This window comes from Brienomyrus brachyistius, chromosome 14 (genome assembly GCF_023856365.1).
Source record: "Brienomyrus brachyistius isolate T26 chromosome 14, BBRACH_0.4, whole genome shotgun sequence".
Classification (NCBI taxonomy): Eukaryota; Metazoa; Chordata; class Actinopteri; order Osteoglossiformes; family Mormyridae; genus Brienomyrus; species Brienomyrus brachyistius.
The window spans coordinates 24,134,804-24,159,982 of NC_064546.1; the positions used below are offsets into that span (position 1 = coordinate 24,134,804).

A 25,179-nucleotide genomic window follows, 5' to 3' on the forward strand; every position below is an offset into this window, starting at 1 on the left:
AGTATGTAATGGTGAATAATGGAGGCCTTCTATGGAGGTTTAGAAACCCATCGATTTTGGGCTCTTCTTACCTCACAGACACGAGTACTCCTCTTCCACTGGCATTTGATCTAAACCACCTTCTGTCTTTCCAATGTTCTCCTTCTCCCCCTTTTTCTTCGTCTCCTTGTTTTATTTCACTCCCATCTGCCCCTCCCACGGCAGATCACGTTTGCGGCTTCGAGGACAGCAGGATATGTGGTTCTTCTCCCAGGACCGGAGCGACACGTTCGACTGGACCCGGCAGAATGCCCTGACCCAGAACCCCAAGCGCACCGCCAACACTGGGCCAGACACAGACAGGAGCGGCACCAAGGAAGGCACGGAAAGCGACCCCCCCCGTACACCCACCAAGCACCTTGCATGTCATTAGCATGGTTAAGCAAGTAGACCTGGATACATCTGTAAGCGAAATTAAACAGGCCTCATTTTATTTTGAAACTTAATGCAAATAAAGAATTAAATTCAAAGAGCGACACTTAAAAATCCATATTTTCCAGAAAAGGGGCTTGTTGCTTTACTCACAACCTGTTATATAAGTTACCTTCTGGGGTGGACTGGCTACCTGCAAGTTGTAAAGGTCCCTGACAATCCCCCCCACTCCCCTCCCCCACGTCTCTCTGCAGGTTACTACATGTACATTGAGGCATCGCGTCCGAGGGTTGCAGGGGACAAAGCTCGCCTGCTGTCCCCCCTCTTTAACGTCACCCAGGCTCGGGGGGCCACGGGCTCCACCCGCGTCCCCTATTGCATCACCTTCTATTACCACATGAAGGGCATGCACATTGGTGAGTGGCTGACCGCAGCTGACCGTCAATGTTTGGCACTGCTATGCCCCGCCCCCAGCTGTCACTGCAGTTCTGCATTTATTGTAGTGACACCAGGTCCGTCCTCTTACTATCAGCTGATCCGTAGACCCAGAGGAATGAGGGCTTGGTACCCCTACATGGAAGCTTTCAGCTGTGAAAGAGATTTGTCATGAGAGTCCTCGTGACCCCACTAGGGGGCTGTCATGAGGCCCTTCACCTGCTCAGTCCCTATTCTGAGTTAGTGTGACTCCCCCTATGATATCAGCAGGGCCCCTGATCTGAATCACCTCTTAATTACATGATTATCTTTACATAATTATGCCAAGAGAGTGGAGACATGTTTAAAATGTTAAATTAAGCTGCGTTTTATTGTGGGTGTGTGGGTGTGGTGTTTATTATTTTTGGATCCCGCTGGGCTTGAAAATAAGCGTGCACCGCATACGAAAATGATTGCGCATCACACAGGAAAATGAGCGTGCATTGCACACAAAAATGAGCGCATATCACACATGAAGATGAGCATGCATCACACACGAAAATAGGAGCGCATTGGACATGAAAATGAGCACATCGCACAGAAAATGAACATGCATTACATGTGACAATGACCACACATCACACATGAAAATGAGCAGGCATTGGCCGCAAAAATGAGCACATGTCACATATGAAGATGAGCAGGCATTGGCCGCAAAAATTAGCACATGTCACACATGAAGATGAGCAGGCATTGCACACAAAATTAAGTGCTCATCACACATGAAAATGTGCGGACATCACACACGAAAATGAGCATGCATTGCACCAGAAAATGAATGGTTAGCGCACATGAAAATGAGTGTGCATTGCATACGAAAATGAGTCCACATCGCATATGAAAAAGACCATGCACCGCGCATGAAATTGAGCACAAATCACACCTGAAAATGGTCATTGCACATGAAAATAAGTGCACATCACATATGAAAATGAGTGCACACGAACAGCACCCGAAAATGACAGCACATTGGACACAAAAATAAGCTTGCATTGCACCTGAATGAACGGTCATCACATGTGTAAATGAACGCGCATGGCATGCGAAAATGACCACACATGAAAATATGAAATTGCACATGAAAATGAGAGTGCATCGCACATGAAGATGAGCGTGCATCACACGCGAAAATTAACATAATGTGCACGGAGATGAGCGTGCATTGCACATGGAGATGAGCATGCATTGCACACGGAGATGAGCATGCATTGCACACGGAGATGAGCGTGCATTGCACACAGAAATGAGCGTGCATTGCACTCGGAGATGAGCGTGCATTGCACACGGAGATGAGCGTGCATTGCATAAGACAATGAGCGTGCGTGGCACATGAAAATGAACCTTCACTGCTCACAAATATGGCCATTGATTCAAAATGAAAGGGCCAGTTAGGGCAGCAGGTGGAGAGTGCCGGAACTTGGGGTCTGGGGGTGGAGATGTTTTTCATTATGGGGTGGGCCACAGTCTCTCTGGTGACCCCCATGACCAGCACAGTACATCTGTCCCAACGACGTCCTGCCAGCCAGCCCTGTCCTCCATCTCCCCCTGTTCTGCCTGCCTCCTCCGTGGTTTACTGGGTTAATCACTGAGCTTTAAGCGGCCTGACACCGCTTTCAGGCTGTTTTGAGGGTGATAGGTGCCCCACCTCAGATCGGCTGCCAACCTGCCCCCCCCCCCTCCCACTCCGTTGGCATCCCCCAAAGCCACTGCAGCTCCCCGCCATGCTCACCGCCTGCCAGGGTACGAGTCCCGTGATTTACGGCACCTTGTGATGCAATCAGTCAATTGTGAGGCGGTTCATCATTGCATTTGTTACCAGACACCTTTATTGAATTAATAGATCTTGCCACGCAGTCTATCCATGTCTACCAACTGCCGCCCCCCCGGCGTGATTTATCTCAGTGGATGCTGGTCAGAGGGGTCCTCTGCGCCTTTGAAATGTCCCCCTCGGCTCACCTGTGCTTCCTAGCTGGTCAGGATAGCCCATTAGTATGGTGGCTATGTGCTAATGTTCCTCCTGGATTTCTTCTACAAAACCAGTTCTAGTGAGGCCTTAAAAGCCAGATTGGGAGAGATTATTATGTGCTGTCAGCCACTGATGGTTTCAACCCCCATTTTATGCGGTACTTCAATGGGTCCCATTAAGATTAAAACAAGCACCCCCTGTCTCCCAACATGTGTTAGCTACAGCAGTTACCGTTCCAGCAGGCAAGTGGGATAAACTCGCATTAGTGTTTTCCTATATGGGATATTAGCTAGAAGCAGATAATGCTGAGGTGGTTAAGCATTTACCCATTAGCTAGGGTTTGTCTATAGGCACTGGCTATGGGATAACAGAGTGGTTTTTTGCTCTTGGCTGGGAGAAGACTTGGTGGGCTGTTGGTATATTAGCCATTAGCCGCTCACTGGAGTGCACCTAGTGAACAGACAATACAAGGGCTTTCAGCTTAAAGGATAACTCATGCCCCAGGCTCCTATTTTAAAGTGAATGTTTTATTAATGCTCCCACTGTTTAGCAGACCCGGCGTTGACATAGATTCTTAATTAGAAATTAAATTGAAAAGCAGAAGCCATTAATCGAATTCCCGCTGCTCGACGGGGAGACGGTTCTTGATTGTGATCCAAAGAATGAAGGGCAGACCGTGATGGATGAAGATGCTTTTCTCCCTGGTGTCACTGAATGAGAAGGACTGCAAGGCCTGTGCTGATCTCTGTGGGGAGAACCATCCGCTTTGGAAGGTGTTAGCTCACCTGGGGGGCTCAGGCGGAGCATTGCACTCAGGGTGGGGCGCGTTTTTTTCTTTTGGCTCCCATAGTAATGCAGTATCCCTCGGTTTTTGGAAAACCCCCCCATTCCACAGGCATATATTTGGCAATCAAAACAGTCCGACCTCGAGCCCGATGAGTCCTTTGGCCGGTGTTGTGGTGTCCAGTGCAGATGCCGTCCTAAATAGAGCCTCAGTCACCCCCACCCCCCCCCACCTAGGCGCCCCTCTCCACTCCCCCAGTTCCACAGGAAACACTGAACCACATTTAATGAGCTTCAGTTCGAAACAACGTTTTGACGGCGTGTCTCGGGGAGCCGACCGCAGACCCCGTGGCGAATCATCACGGCATTTATCCCCATCATTAATCACTCCTGCATGGGGGGAGGGCTAATTGTGTGTCACTGGTGCCCCTCGCCCCATTCAAAAAAGGTGCTAAAATCTTGGCTGCTTTATAAATAGCCCTTTCCCATGTTTTCCTGCACTCTGGTGACAGAGATGTTCCTTTGCTAATCTCCGCTTGAAACGAGAGAGAAATTAGAGGGGCCTGTGGGGGGGGGCGAAACATGACAGGGGCAGTTGCCAGCAGCTGTGGGTGGGGGGGAGGGGCAATAACCATTGATTTTCTGCGAGGATCCCACAGGGCAACACACCCCACACCGGCCCCCTGGATATGAGGGACAAGGACTATCTGTCCGGCCCTCGTGTGGCCACCTTGGTGCAGCAGGACTAAAGACGCGAAGTGGCAGACTGTAAGCGTAATGCCGCCCGGGACACGTCAGCACCGCGATGCCATTTCGTGTGGCACTTTGGCGTGTGCGTCGGTGTACGTGCCATGGATCAGGGTGTCTTCGGAACGGCAGATGGTGGTTCCACTGGTCCGAATCCCTGAACCTGTTATAACACGCAGCCGTGACGAGTCAGGACAGATTCCGGGGGAACGGATCCGTGGTCCTACCCTTCGGCCGCGGCCCCTCCGCCGCCATTCCAACAGAGCCTCCCCAAGGCTTTTGGACTTGGCGGTCAGCAGGTTCGGCCGTTGCCCTGTCTAGCAGGTCGTGGGGCGTGTCGGCCCGGATTCCCTAACCGAAGGTGGTGCCGCATGGTTCTGTGCTAAAACAATATTGTCATGGCAGCAGCCGCTTAGATGAGTAACTGTTTGGTTTCAGCCTAAAACTGACCTTTACATGATCCCTTGAGCTGCAACCGGATGTGCGAGGGGAGAAGGGGGTGAGGGGCAGTCTGTCCATTTGGCACGAGGGTGCGTCCCTGGTCCCTCGCGCCCAGGTCCTCAACGTAGGACACGGCTAATAGAGCCATCCCCCCAGCCCGCGCTGACATTTTTACAGACGCGTTCGCATTACTCGGCTGGATCGATAAATCTTTAAACAGCGCCCCTCCTCTTCTGTAAAAAAAAAATGAGAAATAGAAAACAATCCCCTTAGTTGGCCTGTCAGCGCAGAGCAGGGCGGAGGGAGGAAAAAAAAAGCTGATGGATCCTCGGGATGAGAAATGAATGAATAGAGGAGGACTTCATTTAAAAAATGGATGTTTTGGTCGGAGGAGCTGGAACTGGAGACGGAGCGCTTGACCGTTTGCGGGGGCCGTGGAGGGGGGGGTAGTTTATCGTCTGTCGTCTTGCTCGGATGGACAGGTGGCGTCCCAGCGAGGGTGAGAAGGTGGTGCACATTACCCATACGGCCGCTCCAGCTCCCGCTGCTCAGAGACTGGCCATGCGGTCAGGAGGGCAGGCAGTTCCGGAAATCAACACAGGGGACGCTGGCGGCCCCCTGGTCTGTTTCGGTTTGTGGTTTATTCGCACCTGAAGCTGTCCAGATTCCACATCTTTCTCTGCCAGGTTTAGACATGCGCACGATTACCTTATGTTCTAGAGACAAACTATAGTGGCTTGTTTGCATTTTTAGCTAAAATCACTATCTAGATTAACCTGTTTTAAATTACAATTACTAGTCACAATTATACTCATGTAACTGCATTACAATTACATTAATGCAATTTCAGTACAATTAAATTAATGTAATAGTATTTCAAATACATTGCATTAACTTGATGCATTTATGTGAGTCCCATTACTGATTCACGACATACTGTCATACCTGCCTTAATTATTACATTGAGTTCAGCTCTCTACCACTCACTGTTTTCTAGTTTTTGCTGAAGCTGAGTTCTTAATTAATTAAACCTGATAGAGTGAATAGCTGAATGACCCATTTAGCACATTAACTGTAACATTATAACCAAATACGTGCTCTTCCAGTCTTAACTAAATAGTTTTTAGTAATAATTGTAATGGTTTAAATTTACTAGATGCTCATAAATATTTTTGCTTAAGCCATTTAAAATGAATGAAGCAGGGAGAGCTAATTAAATTAATCAGCGATTACTTGTTCATAACACTTGAACATAAATCTAATTATGAGTACTTGGTAAACAGAAGTCAGTTCATTTCCTTCTGCTCAGAAATTCACTTAAAAAATATCAGTTAAATGCTATTAAAAAACAATCTTCGGCAAACAGAAAGTTATAAAAACTTGCAGGTCCCAGTTCATGACGCATTGGGCATCGGGTTGGGGTTTAACACCACACCCACCCCCCCGCCACCCACTCCCACACTGATCTCTGTCCGAGATGAGTGCCATCCATGCAGTCCCCCCCCCCCCCCCCCAAGATCGTGACATGATTGGACCATAAACCGTAAACTGCTTGCAACCCATGAGGTGGACAGACCCTCGTGAGGGGGGGGGGGGGGGGGGGGGGGGGCTGTTCTTATCCTGATCTTACGGACAAATTCATTTTTCCTGGTGTACTCTGTGATTTTTTTTGTCATCCCTCCCGGTGGAGAGTAACGGGGGTGGGGGGGGGGGGGGGGGGGTCTGGCCCCTCGTCACCTCATCATATTCGGTTCCTCCTGGCTGTCGTGGTGAGTCTCTCTGGGAGTCTCTCTTTTTGGATGTTCGCATTCCCACTAAACCCCCCCCCCCCCCACCCATTCCGCATGCCTCATCCATCTGTGTATTCTCGCGCACTGCCCTTTCTGAGGTGAAGGTGGGAACTCCAAGAGGGCCGTTCTGTTGTACCTTAGGGTGAGGTAATAAAACTCTCCAGCTGCTCTGTAGATCTGAAGCCTGTAAATAAATATGAAGTCACTTTTGATAGTGGTGTCACATATGTGGATAAGCATGAATGACAAACACTGCAGTGAAAGTTTCAGGGTAAAATAAAAAGGTGACAGATCAGGTCAGATGCCCCTCCCTCTCCACTGAAACGTGCCCCGCCCCCAGCCGTGTCTGCTCTGCCCCGCCCCCAGCCGCGTCTGCTCTGCCCCGCCCCCAGCTGCGTCTGCTCTGCCCCGCCCCCAGCCGCGTCTGCTCTGCCCCGCCCCCAGCCATGTCTGCCCCGCCCCCAGCCGCATCTGCTCTGCCCCGCCCCCAGCCGCGTCTGCTCTGCCCCGCCCCCAGCCGCATCTGCTCTGCCCCGCCCCCAGCCGCGTCTGCTCTGCCCCGCCCCCAGCCGCGTCTGCTCTGCCCCGCCCCCAGCCGCGTCTGCTCTGCCCCGCCCCCAGCCACGTCTACCTAGCCTTTCCTCATTATTCCTGTCAGCTGTCTTCCATCCACACTGTCCACCCCCATCCGAACCTCACAATAAGCAGAAGATCCTTAACATCCTTAATATTGACCGTGGAGTCATTTGCCGGCTGCTTCTGTCTTGCACCCAGTGCGGTGCTTCCTGCCTTGTTCCTGGGGCCTTATAGTCGCCTTCTGCCCTGGGAGGGGCTCCAGCCGTCTCTCACATCAGCCACATCCCTATGCAGTAAGCACCATCTAATTTTATTCTGACCAGTCAGTGGCGTCGTGTGGCAGTTTCACTGAGCTCTTGACTGTCGCTGTATTCAGCAGGTTGAGGATGGGGTGGGGTGAGGGGGTGGGTCTGTGCGTCATGGGGGCCCCAGAATTACGTGCTGCGGGCCCGGATTGAACTTTGGGAATTGAGGAAGCCTCATTCACCAAGACTGCTGACCCACGCCCCGCCCGTGACCCGTATAAGGGAAGACGAATGACTGTGATTGGCTGTGCCCTCTGCCTTCCCTCACCTCGCACCCGGGACTGTGCACCTCATGCCCGCTCTTATCGCAATGAGGTCGCACATTCATCACAGTCGATTCCCAGCGGCCCCACTCCTCTGCGCAGCTGTCCCACTAACACCACGGCTGACACGCCCCCCCTCCCCAGTTCAAGGGGGGGGCGTAAATCCAGGCCGTGCATAGGAGCTTTGCTGGCACTGCGCTGCGTCAAGGTCCCGGCCCAAGTGAATAAGGGAAAATATGAAAAATAATGAAGGCGAAGCACACCCTCAGGATGAGATGCCCCTCCTGACAGCTGGGGGGGTGATAATGAATAATTACCCCCCCCCCCCACCCCTGAGGACACTCTGCCTGCCAGGATGCTCTGTGGGGCGTAAAAGGTTGGGACAATCCCACTGTGTCCATAGAAGCACATGACCCCTCCCCCCCATCTGGGGGTGTCCTCTTTTCAGAGTGTTTGGGATTTGGGGGAAAAGAGGGAAACCGGAAACCTCTTTCTGATAAGGAAAATATAAGCTGACATTTTGAGCTGGCAGGAGTGAATGGCACATGGATTGTGAGGCTCTGGTTGGTGCAGGTTCTGGTGAGAAACAGGGTGACAAATCGGGCCGAGCAGGACCGTGACCCTCCCGAGGGTCTCTGTCCACCCGTATCAGCCTCAGGTGTCATTCCGCATCATGATCTGGTTTGTTGACCTTACCACTAGACGGGATGCATGGTCGTTGCCGCGGTGGTTTTCCAACGTCTGGGTACTTTCAGGGAAGCCAGCTGGGGAAGGGGGTTGGGGGGGCCTGTTCTGGTTGCCCGTGGAGGTCTGGTGGGTTCCAATACCTCTCCGTTTATCCCTCTCTCAGACGCTCTGTCCCTCTGCATTAAACAGGGCCCACAGAGTACAGATACCCATAATCCTTGGCATGAAGCGAGGAGGTTTTGATGTCTCTCTGTAGGATTGATTTTCCTCATCCCACCCCTGGGGCGGCGCTGGCACACGCACACAGGGCAGCGGGGAGGCTTGGCAGGCCGCTGCTTTCTTAAAGCAGCACGCTTCTCACTTACATTAAAGGTCGACGGTAGCAACGGCGGCTCCAGAGCTGTGCTGACATGCCCGTATGTGGCCCCTAGTTAATGGAAGACCCCCCTCTCCCATCCCCCCCACCCCAGGGAGGCATGTAGCATTGAAATTGTGCCAGCGACACCACTATGAATGTGCAGGCGGCCATTGATTGGGGGCACACACTTCACGCACACACACTTTCTAGAGCCCAGCATCGCTGGCCCAAGTTCACCCACCGAGCACAAGATGTGATTAAGGTGGGCGGGGATAAGATGGAGTGCTACTCCTGGCCACACCCATTCAGTAACAAAGTGGGCGGAGTCGAGATGGCGCCACATACCTTCAATGGTTTAGGCGGGCAGGCTGAGATGGGGGTTCCACCCACAGTCACACCCACTGAGCGGCTCGCTTGCCTCCACAGGCTCCCTAAACGTCCTGATGCGGGTGAAGGGTCTCGCCACGGTGGACACGCTGCTCTGGAGCATCTCTGGGAACCAGGGCCCAGACTGGAAGCTGGCCAACGTCCCGGTGAACCCCAGCGGAGCATTCCAGGTACCGGGCGACTTCTCGCCGAAGGATGCCGCTCTGTTTTTACCACGACCCACTGAAATCATACCTGAGATTATTCCTGTACGTAAGGAAAAATAGCACGTAGGCCCTGAGACGCCGGCATCTGGCCTGGTAACTCCTAGCACTTCTGCCTGATAGAAACCTTTAATTTTGAGGCCCAGCACGCCTGACCTTGCACTGCTCGTCACTTATTACGCGCGTGTCTGAATTATTTAGCGAGCGTAAATTGTTATGGACGACCATGATCACGCTACAGTCTTTCCCTGTGATAAAAATGATGGCGATCGTGATGGAGAGTTGCGATTCCGGCCAGCGAAGACCGTCCCCTGACCATTAAACACCAATAACCCCGAGTAAAGGTCAGCTGTTTGCTCATCACACTTTCATGGACAGCTTTGCCGGTTATATACTGCCTGCTCGAACGCCCATTAAATATTTAGGCAATGTGAGGTATTGGAGAAAATAAACTGGGGGGGGGGTGTGGGGGGGTGGGTAACTCGACCGATAAATCAGAAGCATTAGCCTTAGGTGACTGTGCTTTCGAAAGGAGTGAAGTGTGTGTCGGCGTGTGATTAAAACCCGACGTTGGCTATGTCAGCACGACTCTCTCTCATTGCCCCCCCCCCCGGTCCCTGGCCCCCCTCTGTCTGTGTGTCTCGTCCTTTATTTTTTATAGATGTAACTCCAGTCCCTTCAAATAAGTTGTTTCTTTTCTTTCCTTTTTTTTTTTTTGAAGATTTATTTATGTTTCAGCTCATGGTCCGACAGCTTCTGAAATCCGTCTTTCTGGGTGGGAGGAGGTGTATCGGAGTGGGCCGGGGGTCTGCAGGTTCCGACAGAGAGACCCCTAGCGCCATTGGGTTCGACTGACCCTCTCCCCACTGGCAGTGGTGCAGAACCCCTGCAGGACAAACTCAGTTTGGACACACACAGTCAGATAAAGGGCAAGGGCTTCGCGGAACTCTGGGGGCAAACAGGGAGACTGTGTCACCTCGGAGGTCTGGGGGGGGCGTTAATGCTCCTTTGATTAAGCTGAGGCGACATGGAGCACTTCAGATTGACTGGTGAACGCTGCCGCTGCTAAATGTGCATCAGAATGAATGCTTTGATGGCGTTCAAACGGGTGCTGAGGCTGGATTTACACACTTAATGATCTGAAGGCAGGTAGGAAGCAGGGAGATAAGGCTGCGGGATCACGGCTGCCGCCCCCTTACGCATTAAAGGCCAGGAGAGCCCAGAACACTAACGCCCCTTAACCTACGGGTGACCTTGCAGAAGGATTAGAGTCAGGAGCCAGCGATCGCACAGCCGCCACCTTGCTCTCTGCCCCCACCTGCAGGCCAGAGTCAGGGTATAGTCTTCCTTCTCAATTGGACGGCCTTGGCTACAGGAACCCCCCCGTGGATCCGAATGCGCTGGGACGCGGTCCTGTTTCCCATTTCCCGACTCGATTTAGATCTTTCTCATCTTTCTCTCATTTCTGTCCCCCCCCCCCCCCAAGCTCTCCTCTCTCACTTCCCAGCATCACACTCTGACTCCCACCCCCCCACCCCCCCCCCCCCCCACGCTTTTCTAATGCTTTATTTTTTTCCCACAATTCCCAATAGACAATGTCTAACAAGCCAACTACACAAAAAAGAGTGTGGTTTCAGATATAAACCCGGCTGGGTTGGGGGGTCCGATAGATTCACAGTCGCCTATTGCTTTTCAGCAGGGACGGTGGTGTGATTTCGCCGCATTCTGACCCTCGGTTCCCAAGGATACGGCCGGCTTCTGCGCGGTATCCGGCCGGCCGCCTGATTCGCTGCTCTCCATGGAGATCCTGTCGCTGTTACCACTGGCTGCTTCTTTCCATTGTCTTTTTAAGACGACACATTAAACGACCCCAGAAAGCCTCGACCACCATTACCCAGGGTGACACCGGGGGCTTTATGGCCCCCTGACCCTGCGGAGTCTGACTCCACCCCTAGCCTGTGCCATCCGGGGTGTTATTGGGCTCAGGCAAACCTGGGGGGGCGAGGCCTCACTTTCTCCTGCAATGTGGAGATGGGGCTTGACGTGATGAGCTCTTCAAAAGAAAAACAGACAGGCGCCCCACCCCAATCCGAAGGCTTCATTAAAAAGGCTCTGATTCCTTGGCGCACTCATTAAATATTTAACCCCACACTTGTTTTGGCAGAGGAGTGGGGCTCCTGCGGGAGGCGCTGTAGTGCCAGAGATTCTCAGACCCCCTCACATCACTGCATCTTCACTCTCGAACCCATCACCCTCCCTGAGGCTGAACGGCGGCCTCGTGGAGCGCCAGGCTGTTATCCCAAAGTTCCCCACTGCCAGGAAGAGCGTGCGGGAGGAGACTGCCTCCTCATTTGTGGTCCAGGGAGACTGTTTACAGCAATCGATGTTAACGGGCAAGATGGATCCTCCTCCTATGGGGGCCGCCAAGCCTGGAGGGTGGGTTTCGGGCCCGCCCAACACGGAGTCACATATTTACGCGTGCTATCGATCGGCGTTGGTAGGGCGGGCGGCGTCAGAGCAGGCCTACGCTACCTCCTGCATCGCCAAAGCGAGACGACCGCATCCACGTCGTCGATGTTACCGCCACCGTAACCATGGAGTTGGCGGCCTCATCGACGGCAAGCGCTCGGTGAGATTAACGGCACCGCGGCACAGACGGAGCAGGAGAATTAATCAGTGTGGAACCCAAACAGCCGACGTACGATTACTCTTTATTACTCAACGCTGGGTACTCCTTCCCTGTGCTGCGGTTCCTATGGCAACCCCCCCTCCCCACCTGAAACAACCAGCTTCCCCCCGTCAATACTATTCAGCTGCTGATAGACTGCCCCGCAAGGGATGCCACGCTCGCCGTCTCGGAGGGAGATGGGGGGGGGGGGGGGTGTCCTATGCAGTGAGCCGCATGATGGTTTTCTTATGGGGGAGGAGGTTTACGACCAAAGCCTCCTTGAGTCTGTCGATTACTCTCCCCCCTGTGGGGTGGTGGGGCTGCCTTGCTAAAGCTGAACATTAGGGCCAGAGCACGGCCTTCAAGGAGGTGGCAAGGCCTGGGTGATGGGGAGCTTTTATCTACTGTTAGAACCCCCACTCAACTTGGTAAGGCCAAGTAGGACCAGTGGGCATAAGTGGAGCTGGCGGGCTGTGTGGCGGCCCAGGAACTGGATACTCGACCTTGAAAGGCAGCTTCTACTGTGGCATTGAACTGCCTGAGCAGCCATGATCGAAGTAAATTAGTGCACATACCTAAAAACTTAAAAGTTAGTTTTAGCTACAACATTAACCATAGCGTTAGCAACAGCATTAGCCCCAGAATTAGCCACAGCATTATCCCTAGCCACAGTAAACATGAGTCACGTTAAAGTTTGATTGTCCTTCAGCAGGACCCGATCAGCTCACATCAGCGGGGGAGGACGCCTGTTATTCCCACACCCACCTGAGGAGGTGGGAATGATTGCACCGGAGGGATCCGGACACTTGTCGACAAATTAGGCAAACTTTGGCTTGAAAACCTGAATCCTGAAAGCACCTGGCCCGACGGGAAGCCAGAAGCTGCCAAGTAATCAGGCCCCTGAAGGCACTGGAGGACCTACCCAGGGTGCACCTCCACCGCCCTGCCGCCGACTCGCAGGTCTCCTCCGTCTGCTAAGAATGCGATGAGGGCTTCCTGTGTTTCGATTAGCGACGACGGAGGCTCGGGGGTAATCAGTGGTGCTGACAGTGAAAACAGCGACTGGGAGGGGAGCAGCGCTCCTGATCGACTGCTGCTGGAAACCAGTTAAAGCCTTGTGTCTTCCATTATGACCCATTCTCTCCTTTTTCTCCTTCTCTCCTCTACTGACCTGCCCTCCATCCTCAGTCTCTCCAGCCTTCCGTTCCTCCTCTGCGTCCTTTTGGTTCTGATTTGGTTTCCGGAGTACTGTTTGGTAGCTAGCGTAGATGGCACAGTCTCGTTTTGCCTGGGTTTGTCTGTCTGCTACCTTACTGGATTCCTTCCCCGGGGTCTGAGCTCACTTTAGGCTTCACAGCCTCTCTCACACACATATGCAAAAATAATCGTTTTGTTGCTCAGCTGTGGTCGCTTCGGAATTTATCATGCGCATGGATCTGTCTCCATGCTAGCTTTAGTGCTTACATGCAAACTATGCAGCACCTGTAATTTGGAGCCCAATGTGCTGCATTGCTGCTGGCCCCCCATGCCCGAGCCTGCCTGCAGAGGCACACCGCCAATTAGTGCAACGCCCAGCCATGCGGCACTGGAAGCCAGATTGAGTTAAGCCTCTCCACGGCGCATCCAAGCGTGGGCGTCTATCAGAGCTTTCAGCAGTCTCCCCCAGCCTGGTCCTGCTAACTGCCCCCTGGGCTCCAGCGTGTTGGGGTCACCCTTAGCCTCCCTATTTACCCGAAAGGGGTCACGTCTTCCGAGGATCATGCTGTAGGGGGCTGAATTTAGTCGTGATGGAGTGGATTAGCGCATTATTCTCTTAACCAGGGGCTTTGCTAATGAGGGGTCCTGAGAACGTCGAGGAGGGAAACCTGGCTTCCTCATCCTGTTTCTGTATTTGTCCTTCGCCGTCTAGGTCCAATGTGCTCCAATGCCCACAGGTTTGAGTGAAACCTCTGTATACTAGTTTAAGCTGCGGCTAACACGCTTAGTCAGGCAGCCGAGCAGCACAGCACTAATGCTAAGCGCGTGGAGAGATAAGGGGCGACTCTGAAGGCCTGCCTTTCTGTCACCGCCTCAGGCTTCTTCCGGGACGCCTCACTGTGCTTCTATTAGCGACGGCCCGTCTACCCGCTTGGATATTTACCGCGTGGCTTCAGTTCTGCCCTCGTGGATTCAGTACCACAGTGGTACGGCACTAAGCCGGCCCCCGGCTCCCCGTCCAGTTTACAGCTTGTTTATAAAACCCCGTGTGGGCAGGCCGGTTAGCGTAGTCTGGGGGGAGTACCCCAGCTCACCCAGATTGTGTCAGGCAGGCGGTGCCCCCCCCCCCCCCCGCAACCCCCCCTGTGTTTTCCTACCACCATGTTTCAATTAGGAGAGTATAAACCAGGCATCAGAGGAAGGATGCACAGGGGGCAGCGGTGGACTCGAATTTCATTAGCTCTGTGGGATGGGGCTTCGGCCCCCGTTGCCAGGGTAATTAACTTGTCAATCAAAGCGGGAGCTGCACAGGAAGAAGCCACACCCACCAGCCCACTGACCCCACCCCTCCCCTTCCTAGTATCCTCTTCCAAGATGATGGCATAAACCCCTGGCCATGGATTTACTGCAGCAGTGTTGCTGCTTCAGGTGGTTCATATGACTCTCATGGGGGCTATTGACAAATTAGCCTGATACATAATGACCCTCAACTCCCCACTGGAAAATGTGTATCAGTAAGGAAAAAGGTGCAGGCATTGGCTCTTGGGTCCGTGTGGTTGGTCTGTTCACGCTATCTGTCTGCCAGCAAAACGGAACGACTATAAAAACGATCAACCAGAAAATTCTGGAATGGTGATTTTTGTTTTTTTTTTTGTGGTTACTCTGCAGGTGGTGTTTGAGGGGGTGCGGGGCACCGGCTATGAAGGGGACATCGCTATTGATGATGTGTCCATCACCACGGGAAAGTGCAAACAGGACAGCACCGTCTCTAACACAGGTACAAGGCTTCCTGCCCCATTGCTCTCGCGGGTCCACGTGGGAGGGAGGCGATGGGCACAAAAGAGAGAGCAGCGGGGAGGATGGGATACCTAGAGGGAGGGGCACAGAGCTACAGCCAGGCCTCTGCCGGCTGTGTCCCTCCTCGCCAGAGGGAGGCGCTGTCACACAGGAGGGCCCCCTATAAAGAGAACTGGCAAGATGTAATCCAAGGAACCTGCAAGACCGTGGATCTGGCTGAACACTGCCCACTCGAGGATGTCATTTGAAAAATATCTTCTCTCCTGATGCATTGTGGGAGGAATGCGTTTGAACTTCCACACCTTCCTGCATGCCTTTGCAGCTCTTAGCCTCGAGGCGAACGAAAGGGGGTGCGTATCCACGCAGGCACTGATTGGAACGCGGACGGACAGACGCCCAGTGCATTGTGTGGTCCTCATTAGCCAATCAGATTGCACCCAGTTTGCTTTCAGGAGCCGGTGTCCATGACAACCGCAAAATAAAAACATAATGAAAAAAGACAGATTATGAAATATTAAGAGCAGGCCATTACCTTTTGGTACAGCCCATCTGAAATACAAAAAAGTACACTTTGCATTATTTATGTAGGCATAAACGGGGGTGGGGGGGTGGGGGGCTCGCTTTACACACACCGAGATAAACGGGACCGACGGGTAATTAGAGGCAGGGATGCAGGTATTGCGACGGAGACCCGGGCACAGCAAATGCTGCACGCACACACAGACTCACACGGGCACGTCACACGCTGAATTGAAAGCGCTGGCAGGTGACACAGGCAGGTGACGTTCCTTACACCCCATAAGGGTGAGGGGGCTGTAGTCTGTCTGAGGAGCTGATGGGTTCTGTTAAGAATGACCGGCTTGCTGCGCGAGTCTTAACACAAAGGAAATTTTCAGCAGAGTGTGTGTGTTTTAACGTCCGTATCCATGGTCTGCCATCTCAAGTGTCAAGGGTCAGTCTCCGTAAACAGTGATCATGTTCAAAAGCCACAACGACAATACAATCTTCCGTCATATTATGTTTGGTCTAAAAAAAATGTGTGGCCAACTAAGAGTGCTCCAAATAACTGTACGGAAAATAACTCGTGCAAACAGTCTGATCTGTATGAAAGTTATGAACCGTTCATAAGGTCAGCAGTCGAGTAAATCACTTTTTTGTTCTAGAAAAGGGGACATTCAGTAAAACTAAGACAAGCCCGACCTGGTTCCGTTTTTGCGGTTGAATCGCTACTGTGGTGGTTTATTTTCGCTGGCTGGGGATCAAAAACTTTGCCCCTGGTCTTCCCTGGATGTAAAAACATAAGAACAACGTAAGTAATTTACAGGAGGCCATTCGGCCCATCAAGCTCGTTTGGGGAGAACTTAACTAATAGCTCAGAGTTGTTAAAATCTTATCTAGCTCTGATTTAAAGGAACCCAGGGTTTTAGCTTACGGTACACTAGCAGGAAGACTATTCCACCATACTCTAACTACACGCTGTGTAAAGAAGTGCTTCCTCAAATTCATTTTAAAATGTTCTCCTGCTAATTTCCTCTCGTGGCCACGAGTTCTAGTATTTAAACTAATATTGAAATAGTCACTTGGCTGAACAGCATTCAGATCAGTTAGAATCATATATACGGTACCTGGATCATGTCCCCCCTTAGTCTCCTTTGCTCGAGGCTGAACAGATTCAGCTCAGCTAACCTCTCCTCATAAGACATTCCTCTAAGACCAGGAATCATTCTCGTAGCCCTAAGCTGATCCCTTTCCAAGGCAGCAATGTCCTTCTTAAGGTCTGGTGACCAAACCTGCACACAATATTCTAGGTGGGGTCTTACTAAGGAATTACATAACCGTAGCATCACCTCCCTTGGCTTAAACTCCACACACCTAGAGATGTAACCCAACATCCTATTGGCCTTTTTATTGCTTCCCCACACTGGTGAGAGTGGGACATGGAAGCATCAACATACACACCGAGATCTTTCTCATAGTCAGCTACCTTTATTTCAGTGGATGTGCGGTTGGTTGCTGTACAGATGGCAGTCAGCCTGTGATGGCCAAGGTCTTCATTGTAAGATGTGTAGTAAGGATGGTACAAATATGAGTAACGGCTGCTATGAAGAGGGCAAACTAAGAACGCTTGACTGTGACTCCAGAGCCACCCGACCCTCGAACCCAGGGCAGGGCTGGTTTAGGTTCCATATCTCTGCTCCCCGGAAGTAAACACATGTGGAGTTCAGTGTTATTCCACATGTATTTAATAATAATAATCACACTCTATTGACCCCCGTGAGAAAATTCTCTTCTTGCCTACCTCATCTTGCTCTCCATGACATGCAGACACATATGTAAGGATTACAGCCACCTGTAGAAGTGCCAATGGAGCTGGGGGGGTTAAGATCCTTGTTCAAGGAGCCACAGACATGGCTCTTCTGCTGAGGCCGGGCACAAACCAACAACCTTCTGGCCATGGGCAGAGAAGCTTAGCCCACTGAGCCACATGCTGCTCCAAAAGGCTTCTACCAGAAGATGGTTAGATTAGACCTATAACAAAAGTAATACAAACTATCTGAGTTTGGACCCGATGTTCATTATTTCAGGCTTGAATGGGGTGTCACGGCCCACGTTTGGCCCCAGTGGGCTTCATCCTCAGCCTGAGGGCCCCTGAGGGCCCAGGATGCGTTCGCAAGTGAAACGTTATACAACCATTACATCAGAGGTAAGCCGGTCACAGCGGCTCGCTGCCGAGTGTGGGAGAGCACTCATGAAGGGCGCTGGTACCAGTCTGAAGCAGAAAGGCACATTTGAATCATTAATGTTATTAACCTTGCCCCCCGCGGGTCCTGCCACTGAATGCTAATTTCAGATCCGATTTTTACGGTCGTGTCACGTCGGCTACCGTGGCCTCACAGGGCCTGCCGGTCATGTGACGTGGTCCGCACGTGCCCTCATCCCTGATCATGTGACTGTTCCTTTTCCTCGGATTGGAGGGGAGGGGGTGAATCACCGGCTTATTTGACATCTATATGACGTCCATCTGAACGAGGTGCTAAATGAATTGCCCCCCCAGCCATCTCCCAGGATCACTTATCCCGGCTGGGGTCGGTGCTATTCAGCTGTTAAACATTTTACATCCATTTACTGTATTAATAGTGATATGAGCCATTTCCATCACTTATAGGGTAATATCATAGATTGAAGAAAAAATGTGATCAAATGCAGCCTGTTCACAAAATAAAATCCAGATTTTTACAGTAGTGGTTTGTTGGTCCAAAGTGTAACTGATTCCTCATATTTAAGGCACTCAGCTGTTATAGGGGCAGGCAGAGCTGGGGGGCTTAGAAGGACGCAGATCTGGGCGCCCCCAGCTACAGGACCCAGGACACAGCCCATCCACAGCCCATTTCCAGCTACATCTCCGTGATGTTCCCAACTCTTCTCCTCTTGGCCCCCTCCCTCCACAACATTCTTCCGGGGGCTTCACCTGCGGGGGCCGTGCAGACAAGTGTCTCCTCACTTTCCCCCCCAGCTGGGCCCTATTTGCACATCCTGTTCTCCTCCCAGTCTGTCCCCCCCCCCCCCCCCCCCGCCCGTCCACCCAGTTCCACCAGAGCTTGCATCTTGTACCCATCTGTCAGGTAACAGAGACAGGCCTGGACATGGGGGTTCATCCTGCGAGCGGTGGGCCCCCCCACTGTAAAAGATGGCCGCCAGGCAGCATTTTCTCTGTAGGCTCGAGCTGGAGAGGATGTGAGCCAGGGACAGGTGGGGGTGGGGGGGGAGCCCGTTGGACTCGAAGGGTTAATCCCCTGTGAAAATGCATTTCCGCACCCTGGGTCATCCAAAGGCTGCGGGTTCGCCGGCACGGGACCGTGGTACCTGTGGCTTTGATTAACTCATGGGTACCGGATACGGACCATCTGGCCCCTCGTCCCGCTGTCCAGCGGCGTTCCCCGGTTCGCTTGGCAGCCTCCCTTGTAGAAGGCCTGCCCCCCACTACCTCCAAGTTCCCGCCTCCTTCAAAGGCCCTTGAGAGCACTGCGGTGAGGGAGGGGCCAGTCACTTAACTTGTTTTTATTAAAAAGGAAGGGAAAAAAACGCTTTATTATGAATACATTGATTTTCTGCCATAAGGGAAAAAAACCTTGATATAAATGCCTATTGATCTCTCAGATACAATATCTGTCCTTTATTTATTAAACTGGCCTGCAGACAGCACGCACGCCTAATGGCGCTGGGAAGGCCCCGCCCCCCAAACACAGCGGGCGCCCGCATGCTGCTTAACCCCGAACGGCAGACCGAGACCTGCGGAGTGAACGACAGCAGTGATTTCGCAGTGATTCCTCAGTGATTCCGGCAGTGATATCATTTTAATTGCTAATTTGTTCCGAAGCCTTTCGTTCCTCTTTGTTCTCTCGACAACAATGTAAGTATATTTTTGTAACACATGTGATCGGTTCTGATTATTTTAACAGCTCTAAAGCAAGAAGCGCGTTTCACTCAGATTCTTTTCGTTTTTTTTTTTCATTTGGCATTTTTATTCGGAGAAAACCGCAGCTTCGCCGTTCAATGGACATCTTTGGTGCGTTCGATGCGTTTCTTCCCTGACCTTCGTCCCTCTTTTCTGTTCCAGCCGTCCTGTTGGGTGGAGCCTCACACCGGTGGCCGCTGTCGCCAACGCAGCTGCTGGGCTGCGCGCTCTTGGCCTACCTGCTATTCTACAGATGATGAGCACAACAGTGCCCCTGTTGACCAAGATTCCCCCCCCACCACCCCACCGCCCCGGCACACACAGTTCTCTGACATCCTATTGCCCCACGCCCCCTCCTCTCGGTCCTACCCCCTCACTCTCTTCCATCGTCCTGTCCCATTGCAGCCCCATTCCCCTCTGCGATGAAGCACATACGCCCTCCTCATCTTCACTGGCCCCTGGCTTCTACCACGCCAATAGCCGTCGAAAAAGATGGAAAACGAAAATATGCTATCACTTCATTCCTCTCTCCTTTCTTTCCTCAATTCCATCTCCATCCCACCCCCTTTCCTCCTTTTCCTGGACCTTCCCCATGGGGGCATCCCCCCTGCCCCCCACCCAAGACACCAAAGTGTCGAACACTCTTACCAAAGATGAAGGACCAGAGGACAAGGGGGGGCGGGGGGGCGTTGTGGCTTAGGACCCCCCTCCCCTTCGAAGTAGACAGCAAGCAGCCGTCAGATTTGGATGGAAAAAGCGAACAGGACAAGATGAAGGAGCGAGGAAGGTGTCAGAGACGTCATTCCTGCCTGGCACAGCGTTACCGCGATTGGATTGTAAATATACGTTAATCTATATATAAAATATAAGGATACAGACACTGATAGACATGAACTGGACAAAATCAGCAACGTGAAAGTAAATCAGAATAAGCACAAATTTATACTTTTTTCTTTCTGTGGTAGTTTTTGTCCTATTTACCTTGCAGTATTTCGTCCTTTGGCCTGAAAACCAGGTGCGTGTTGGTTTTTTGGGGTAAGTGGGCCGTGGGCAGATGGGGGCCAACCAGGGGGGCGAGAGGGGGCAACTCTCACCCACAAGGACCAAGATGCGGATTCTTCTCTCCCCCCTTCGCCGCTTCGCCATCCCCTGCCGTTCCACCAGGAGACCCCAAGGGCTGCAATTTGGACTTCCTGTGACACGCTGCCTGACCCAGGCGTTAACACTGAACCTTGGAGTTATCCCGGTCCAACAGAATGTCCCCAGCGCCATTGCTGGGAAGAGCCCTGTAATGTGTCCCAAACGTATCCGTAACGACGTGTCACATAAACTGGTCGCCTGAGAGTCTCACTGAACATTCTCCACACTTCAGTTATCTGTACATATCTGTAGGCCATAAAGAGAGGGATATATTGTCTTATTCCGGAAAAGTCTGAGTCGTTTCTTATGCAGTGGATATACATCACCTCTGTTATCCTTAAACGCGGTGTCACATGTGGAACACCTTTTTTTCATGTTCCTGTGAGCCTGAGAGGGGTCCTTTTGCCGGCGTGAGCACAAATGGGCTGGAATTGCAGAAGATGAGGAACACCTCCGATAGGGGCCATGATTACCCATAATTCTTTTTAACGAATCATCTTATCGACGACATATAGTAAATACACTAGCTTTTGTACCATAGCGTAATATACCACACATAGATATTCTACGGACATGCACAGTACACTGGGGAAGGAATGATTGATTTTCTAAGTCGGCATCTTCATAAGTCAGTCGGATGGCTCATGCAGCTCACGCTATTTAGTGTGTGCAGCGTGATAAGTACATGTTTTAAATCTACCTGGTAATATAGCTATTAAACTACATATCGCATATAAGGATTTTAATACATGTAGATGGTCGCCTGGAGCAGTTTAATTGTCCTCGCTTGTAAAAAGCATATATTTAACCGACACATATCCAGAGAAGCTGATGGTAGCTCGTTCGCTATTCTGTTTTTCATCCGCCATTGTTAATCTCGATCCCTGCATCAGGCGGGTTGTTAATCGGCAGTCTTTGCCTCCGTAGGTCATAGGTCACGCTTCGCCTGTCTGTCTGCTTTCCCATGGTCACGTGACGAATGCTTTGTGGCAGCGTACGCGCCTGTGCTTCCTGTTTGACCTCCCCGCATCGCCCCCCATGTGACCTGGAGCAGTGGGCGGAGTCAGTCACAGTCACGGGGCAGCGGCAGGTTTATCTCATTGGCTCTGGCATTGGGGAAGAGCGAAGCGCCGCGCAGCAGACGCCCATATTCCGTTCAGCTCGGTCGTGCGATGGCAGCAGGAAGCCGACAGGAAGTGACCTCAGCCTCACCTGCTCGGTAAAATATCAAAGCCTGCGCTGTCTAGCGCTTTGTAACCTGTGTCCTTCTGAATCGACCACCAAGATCGTTGGCGTCTTCAGCTTCAAAGCACATGCATGTCTCCTCTGGATATGGGGAGAGTGGGGGGGGGGTGGGGGGAGAGAAAGCACGTGGCACGTGTGTGTCGTGTCATGTGACTCTCCAGGCCTCTCTGGGGTAAGGGGGCGAGACAAGCACTTTTGAATAATGGTTGTGGACTATGATCCCCCTGCCCCCCTCCCGAGGGTGCAGATGCTGGGAGAATGAACTGAGAATTAGCAATGCATAACCCGGAGAACTCAGCCAGGAAGCCCTGCTCTGCGCTGTTAGCTTAATATTAATATCACTGTTAGCTTAATATTAATCTTTCCATTCCTTAATATCAACATGCATAATTAATTATGCTTCCTTATTCTTCTTTAATGTTAGGCTATAATCATGTTAAAATATCATCATAATCCTGGGTGAAAGTTGCCCACTGAAATCAGCAATGTGGCCCCGGAAGTGAGAATTTATAAGTATAATTTCTCCTGGAAACCAAACAAGCTGGAATCCTCTTGTGTGCTGACATGTCTGCTGAGATCTCGGCTCACAATCGGCACGTTTTACACTTTAGTAGCCGTGAGCTCGCGTCAGCCCTAATTACGTGGCCTTTTCCCTGCACTTTAACCAGGAATCCCCACGCCTCCGATGGGGGCCGTCCCCTTAACGCGCTGTCGTCGCCGTAGCACCCAGTTTCCGCACAGACGGCGTTCCCCGGAGAACCTGTTCCGAGCGCAGATGGCTGGTCTCTCTCGTTCGGCGAGCCCGGCAGGATCGGGAGGGGGGGCAGACACGCCCCAGCAGTCCAGATCTATCCAAGTGTGACGTTCCAGAACGCCAGAATCACGCTGTTGGAGTCCCGCACGTCACGCGGCATGTTGTTCGCCTAACTGTATATGACACACGTGGCACTGATTGGTTGGACGACTCGGTTGGAAAACAAAGGTTGTACGGCCCGTCGGATCGGAACCTTTTTGAACCAGTTGGCGCACACACTCAAAAGACATGCACAGACCCCCGAGACCCCACCCCCCACCCCCCCTGAGGTGACACGCTCCTGCAGAGGATGTTGCAAGCGTCCCGGATGGTGTATACTCTATATCACGTAACGAAATATTTTAGAGGAAAAAATATATTTGAACTATGAATTTAAAATGTATAAATAAATAATTGTAAAACATGATGTGTGTGTTAATTTTTTTGAGGGGGGGAGGGGGGCGGAGGCTGTCCCATGTTGACGGTGTCCCACATGCTGGTGTCACCAGGCTCTCGCCGTCTCCATGCGCTGCTGCTGCTGCGTCGACCATCTGCAGCCTTCAGGTGCAGCGTCGTAGGTTTTGCCCTCACGATTTCACGGGTGTGTAGCATGCTCCACAAGGCTGCTGCGCGGGGGCGGAACCGTAGGTCGCAGGGCCTTGCCCTGTTCTTGGAGTGGAGGTTTACATGGGGAGAGGGCTTCATTCAGGGAGACTGAGAGGCACCCACTTCGCGAGGGGGGGGGCGTGGGCGTGGTCAGCCCGATGGCCATCTGCGTGGGCTCAGTGAGACCCGCCGACACGCGGATGGCAGCCAGTGCACTTCTGCCAGCGGGGGGGGGGGGGCAGCCCAAGGCGCGACGGCTCCGACCTAGTGGGCTGGCACCCAGCTGCACCTGCTCCGCCCCGATTGGTTCCCTCCTTAATTACCGGCGCGATTCATCGTTGGCATTACGCAAGCCTGCTGAAACTCGCCGCATCGATTGAACTTCGCTGCCGCCCTCATCCGGTTCATCTAACGTTCATCTAATGAAGACACATTTTTTTAGATAAATATGGAAATCGGCATTAAAAAAAGACCCGCTATCGCTGCAGTAAATGGTGCCCTGTTTCCATGGCGATAATTTATTAAGTTATTAAGTGTCTGGGCGTTATGTTTGAGGTAACAGAGGAATAAAACCGCGAGTGGGATTCTGGCCACAGTAGCTGCTGTTTTGCTTAATGGTCCACAAAGCAAATGTTGGTCACTTGAAATTTTAATAACGGCATTAAAATTGCCAAATCTCATCCCAATTTCCAAAATTAATGGCACGGAAAGCTTTCGCTTAAGTTTTAAAGGCCTAAATCGGCAGACGTGGTGCTTTACACTTTCCCCCGGCGTCTATTACCTCTGATTCCAGTCAGAGACGCTGCATTCACCCATGTTGTAGCTCTGATGAAGGCATAGACGAAATGAAGCTTTATTTGCCTTTTGTGCGATAATGAGATCAGCTAAATTGCAGTGTGTTCTTTCACACTTCACTTTCCTCCGTAAAGACACACACAAAGGTGGGGGTCTGAGAATTTATCCAGCAACCCTGGAACGTTTTTTTAGGGGGTTAAGGGCCTTGTCCAAGGACCCAACGGAGGCGGGCCTACTCTGCTGAGAAGTGGATTCGAACTGACAACCTTCTGATGAAGGCAGTACTGACAACCTGCTGAGCCACGCAGACAGGGAGCAGCCCTATCCTGTGGTCCTCGCAGGCCTCAGATACGTCTGTCAGCAGAGCGACTGGCGTCTCACTTCCACACAATAACAGGCGCCGTATAAGGCAAGGCACCTCATTGAAACTGAGCCTCTCCTACAGGTGGTGTGACACCTGTGCAGGGGGGAATATTCTGGAACATCGACATTTGGCAGAGAGGGGAGCCTCCCGACTGATCCTCATCCAACAGTGATTAGAGGCACGACGGTGGGAAGCTTTCTGAGGAAGAGACAGAGGCATTCTGGGTAATCGCTGCCAGGGACATAAATCGGGGATCATGGAAAAGCAGCGGACGGTGAGTGGAGATGCAAGTCGCGGTCCCTCTGAATGTGGACCGTCTCTGTTATTCTCATGGCAGTCTTACACTCTTTTTCTGAAAACTCTGCAAGCTGCAGTTCAGTGCACGTAATGACTCTGCGTGTCCCCAGGCCCAGAGACCAGTACAGAATTACAGCCACTGCTGTTTTTTAAACCCATAGCATCACTCTCCTGCAAATTCTTTAATGAAAATAATGACTGGAGCGGTAATTGTGCCTGGGAGTCCGCCAGATATGATAATTGCGATGATGTTTTGTGGGTGCAATTTTCTCAGTCTCAGAGTAAAACCATTATTTTCTTTAATGCGCTTAAGAAAAACAGCCAAAAAAAAGCACAAACAAAATACATTATATTGGGATGGAGGATAAAGTTGATAGACAGTAGCCACTTTCTTATGAGACGCTTAGCCTCACGCTAACGGAGCCTCTTC

At 51.8% G+C, this 25,179-nt stretch overlaps 1 protein-coding gene across 1 annotated transcript in view; it reads left to right on the forward strand.

The window, feature by feature from the left end:
- The window catches only part of LOC125707802 (MAM domain-containing glycosylphosphatidylinositol anchor protein 1), a 99,011-nt gene extending 78,082 nt beyond the window's left edge, over nt 1-20,929 (forward strand). Inside the window, 6 exon segments of the mRNA XM_048975143.1 lie at nt 205-242; nt 245-359; nt 666-827; nt 9,228-9,358; nt 14,925-15,033; nt 19,672-20,929. Of these exon segments, the coding sequence (XP_048831100.1) occupies nt 205-242; nt 245-359; nt 666-827; nt 9,228-9,358; nt 14,925-15,033; nt 19,672-19,766 (650 nt within the window). The 3' untranslated portion in view covers nt 19,767-20,929.
- The last annotated feature ends 4,250 nt before the right edge of the window (nt 20,930-25,179 follow it).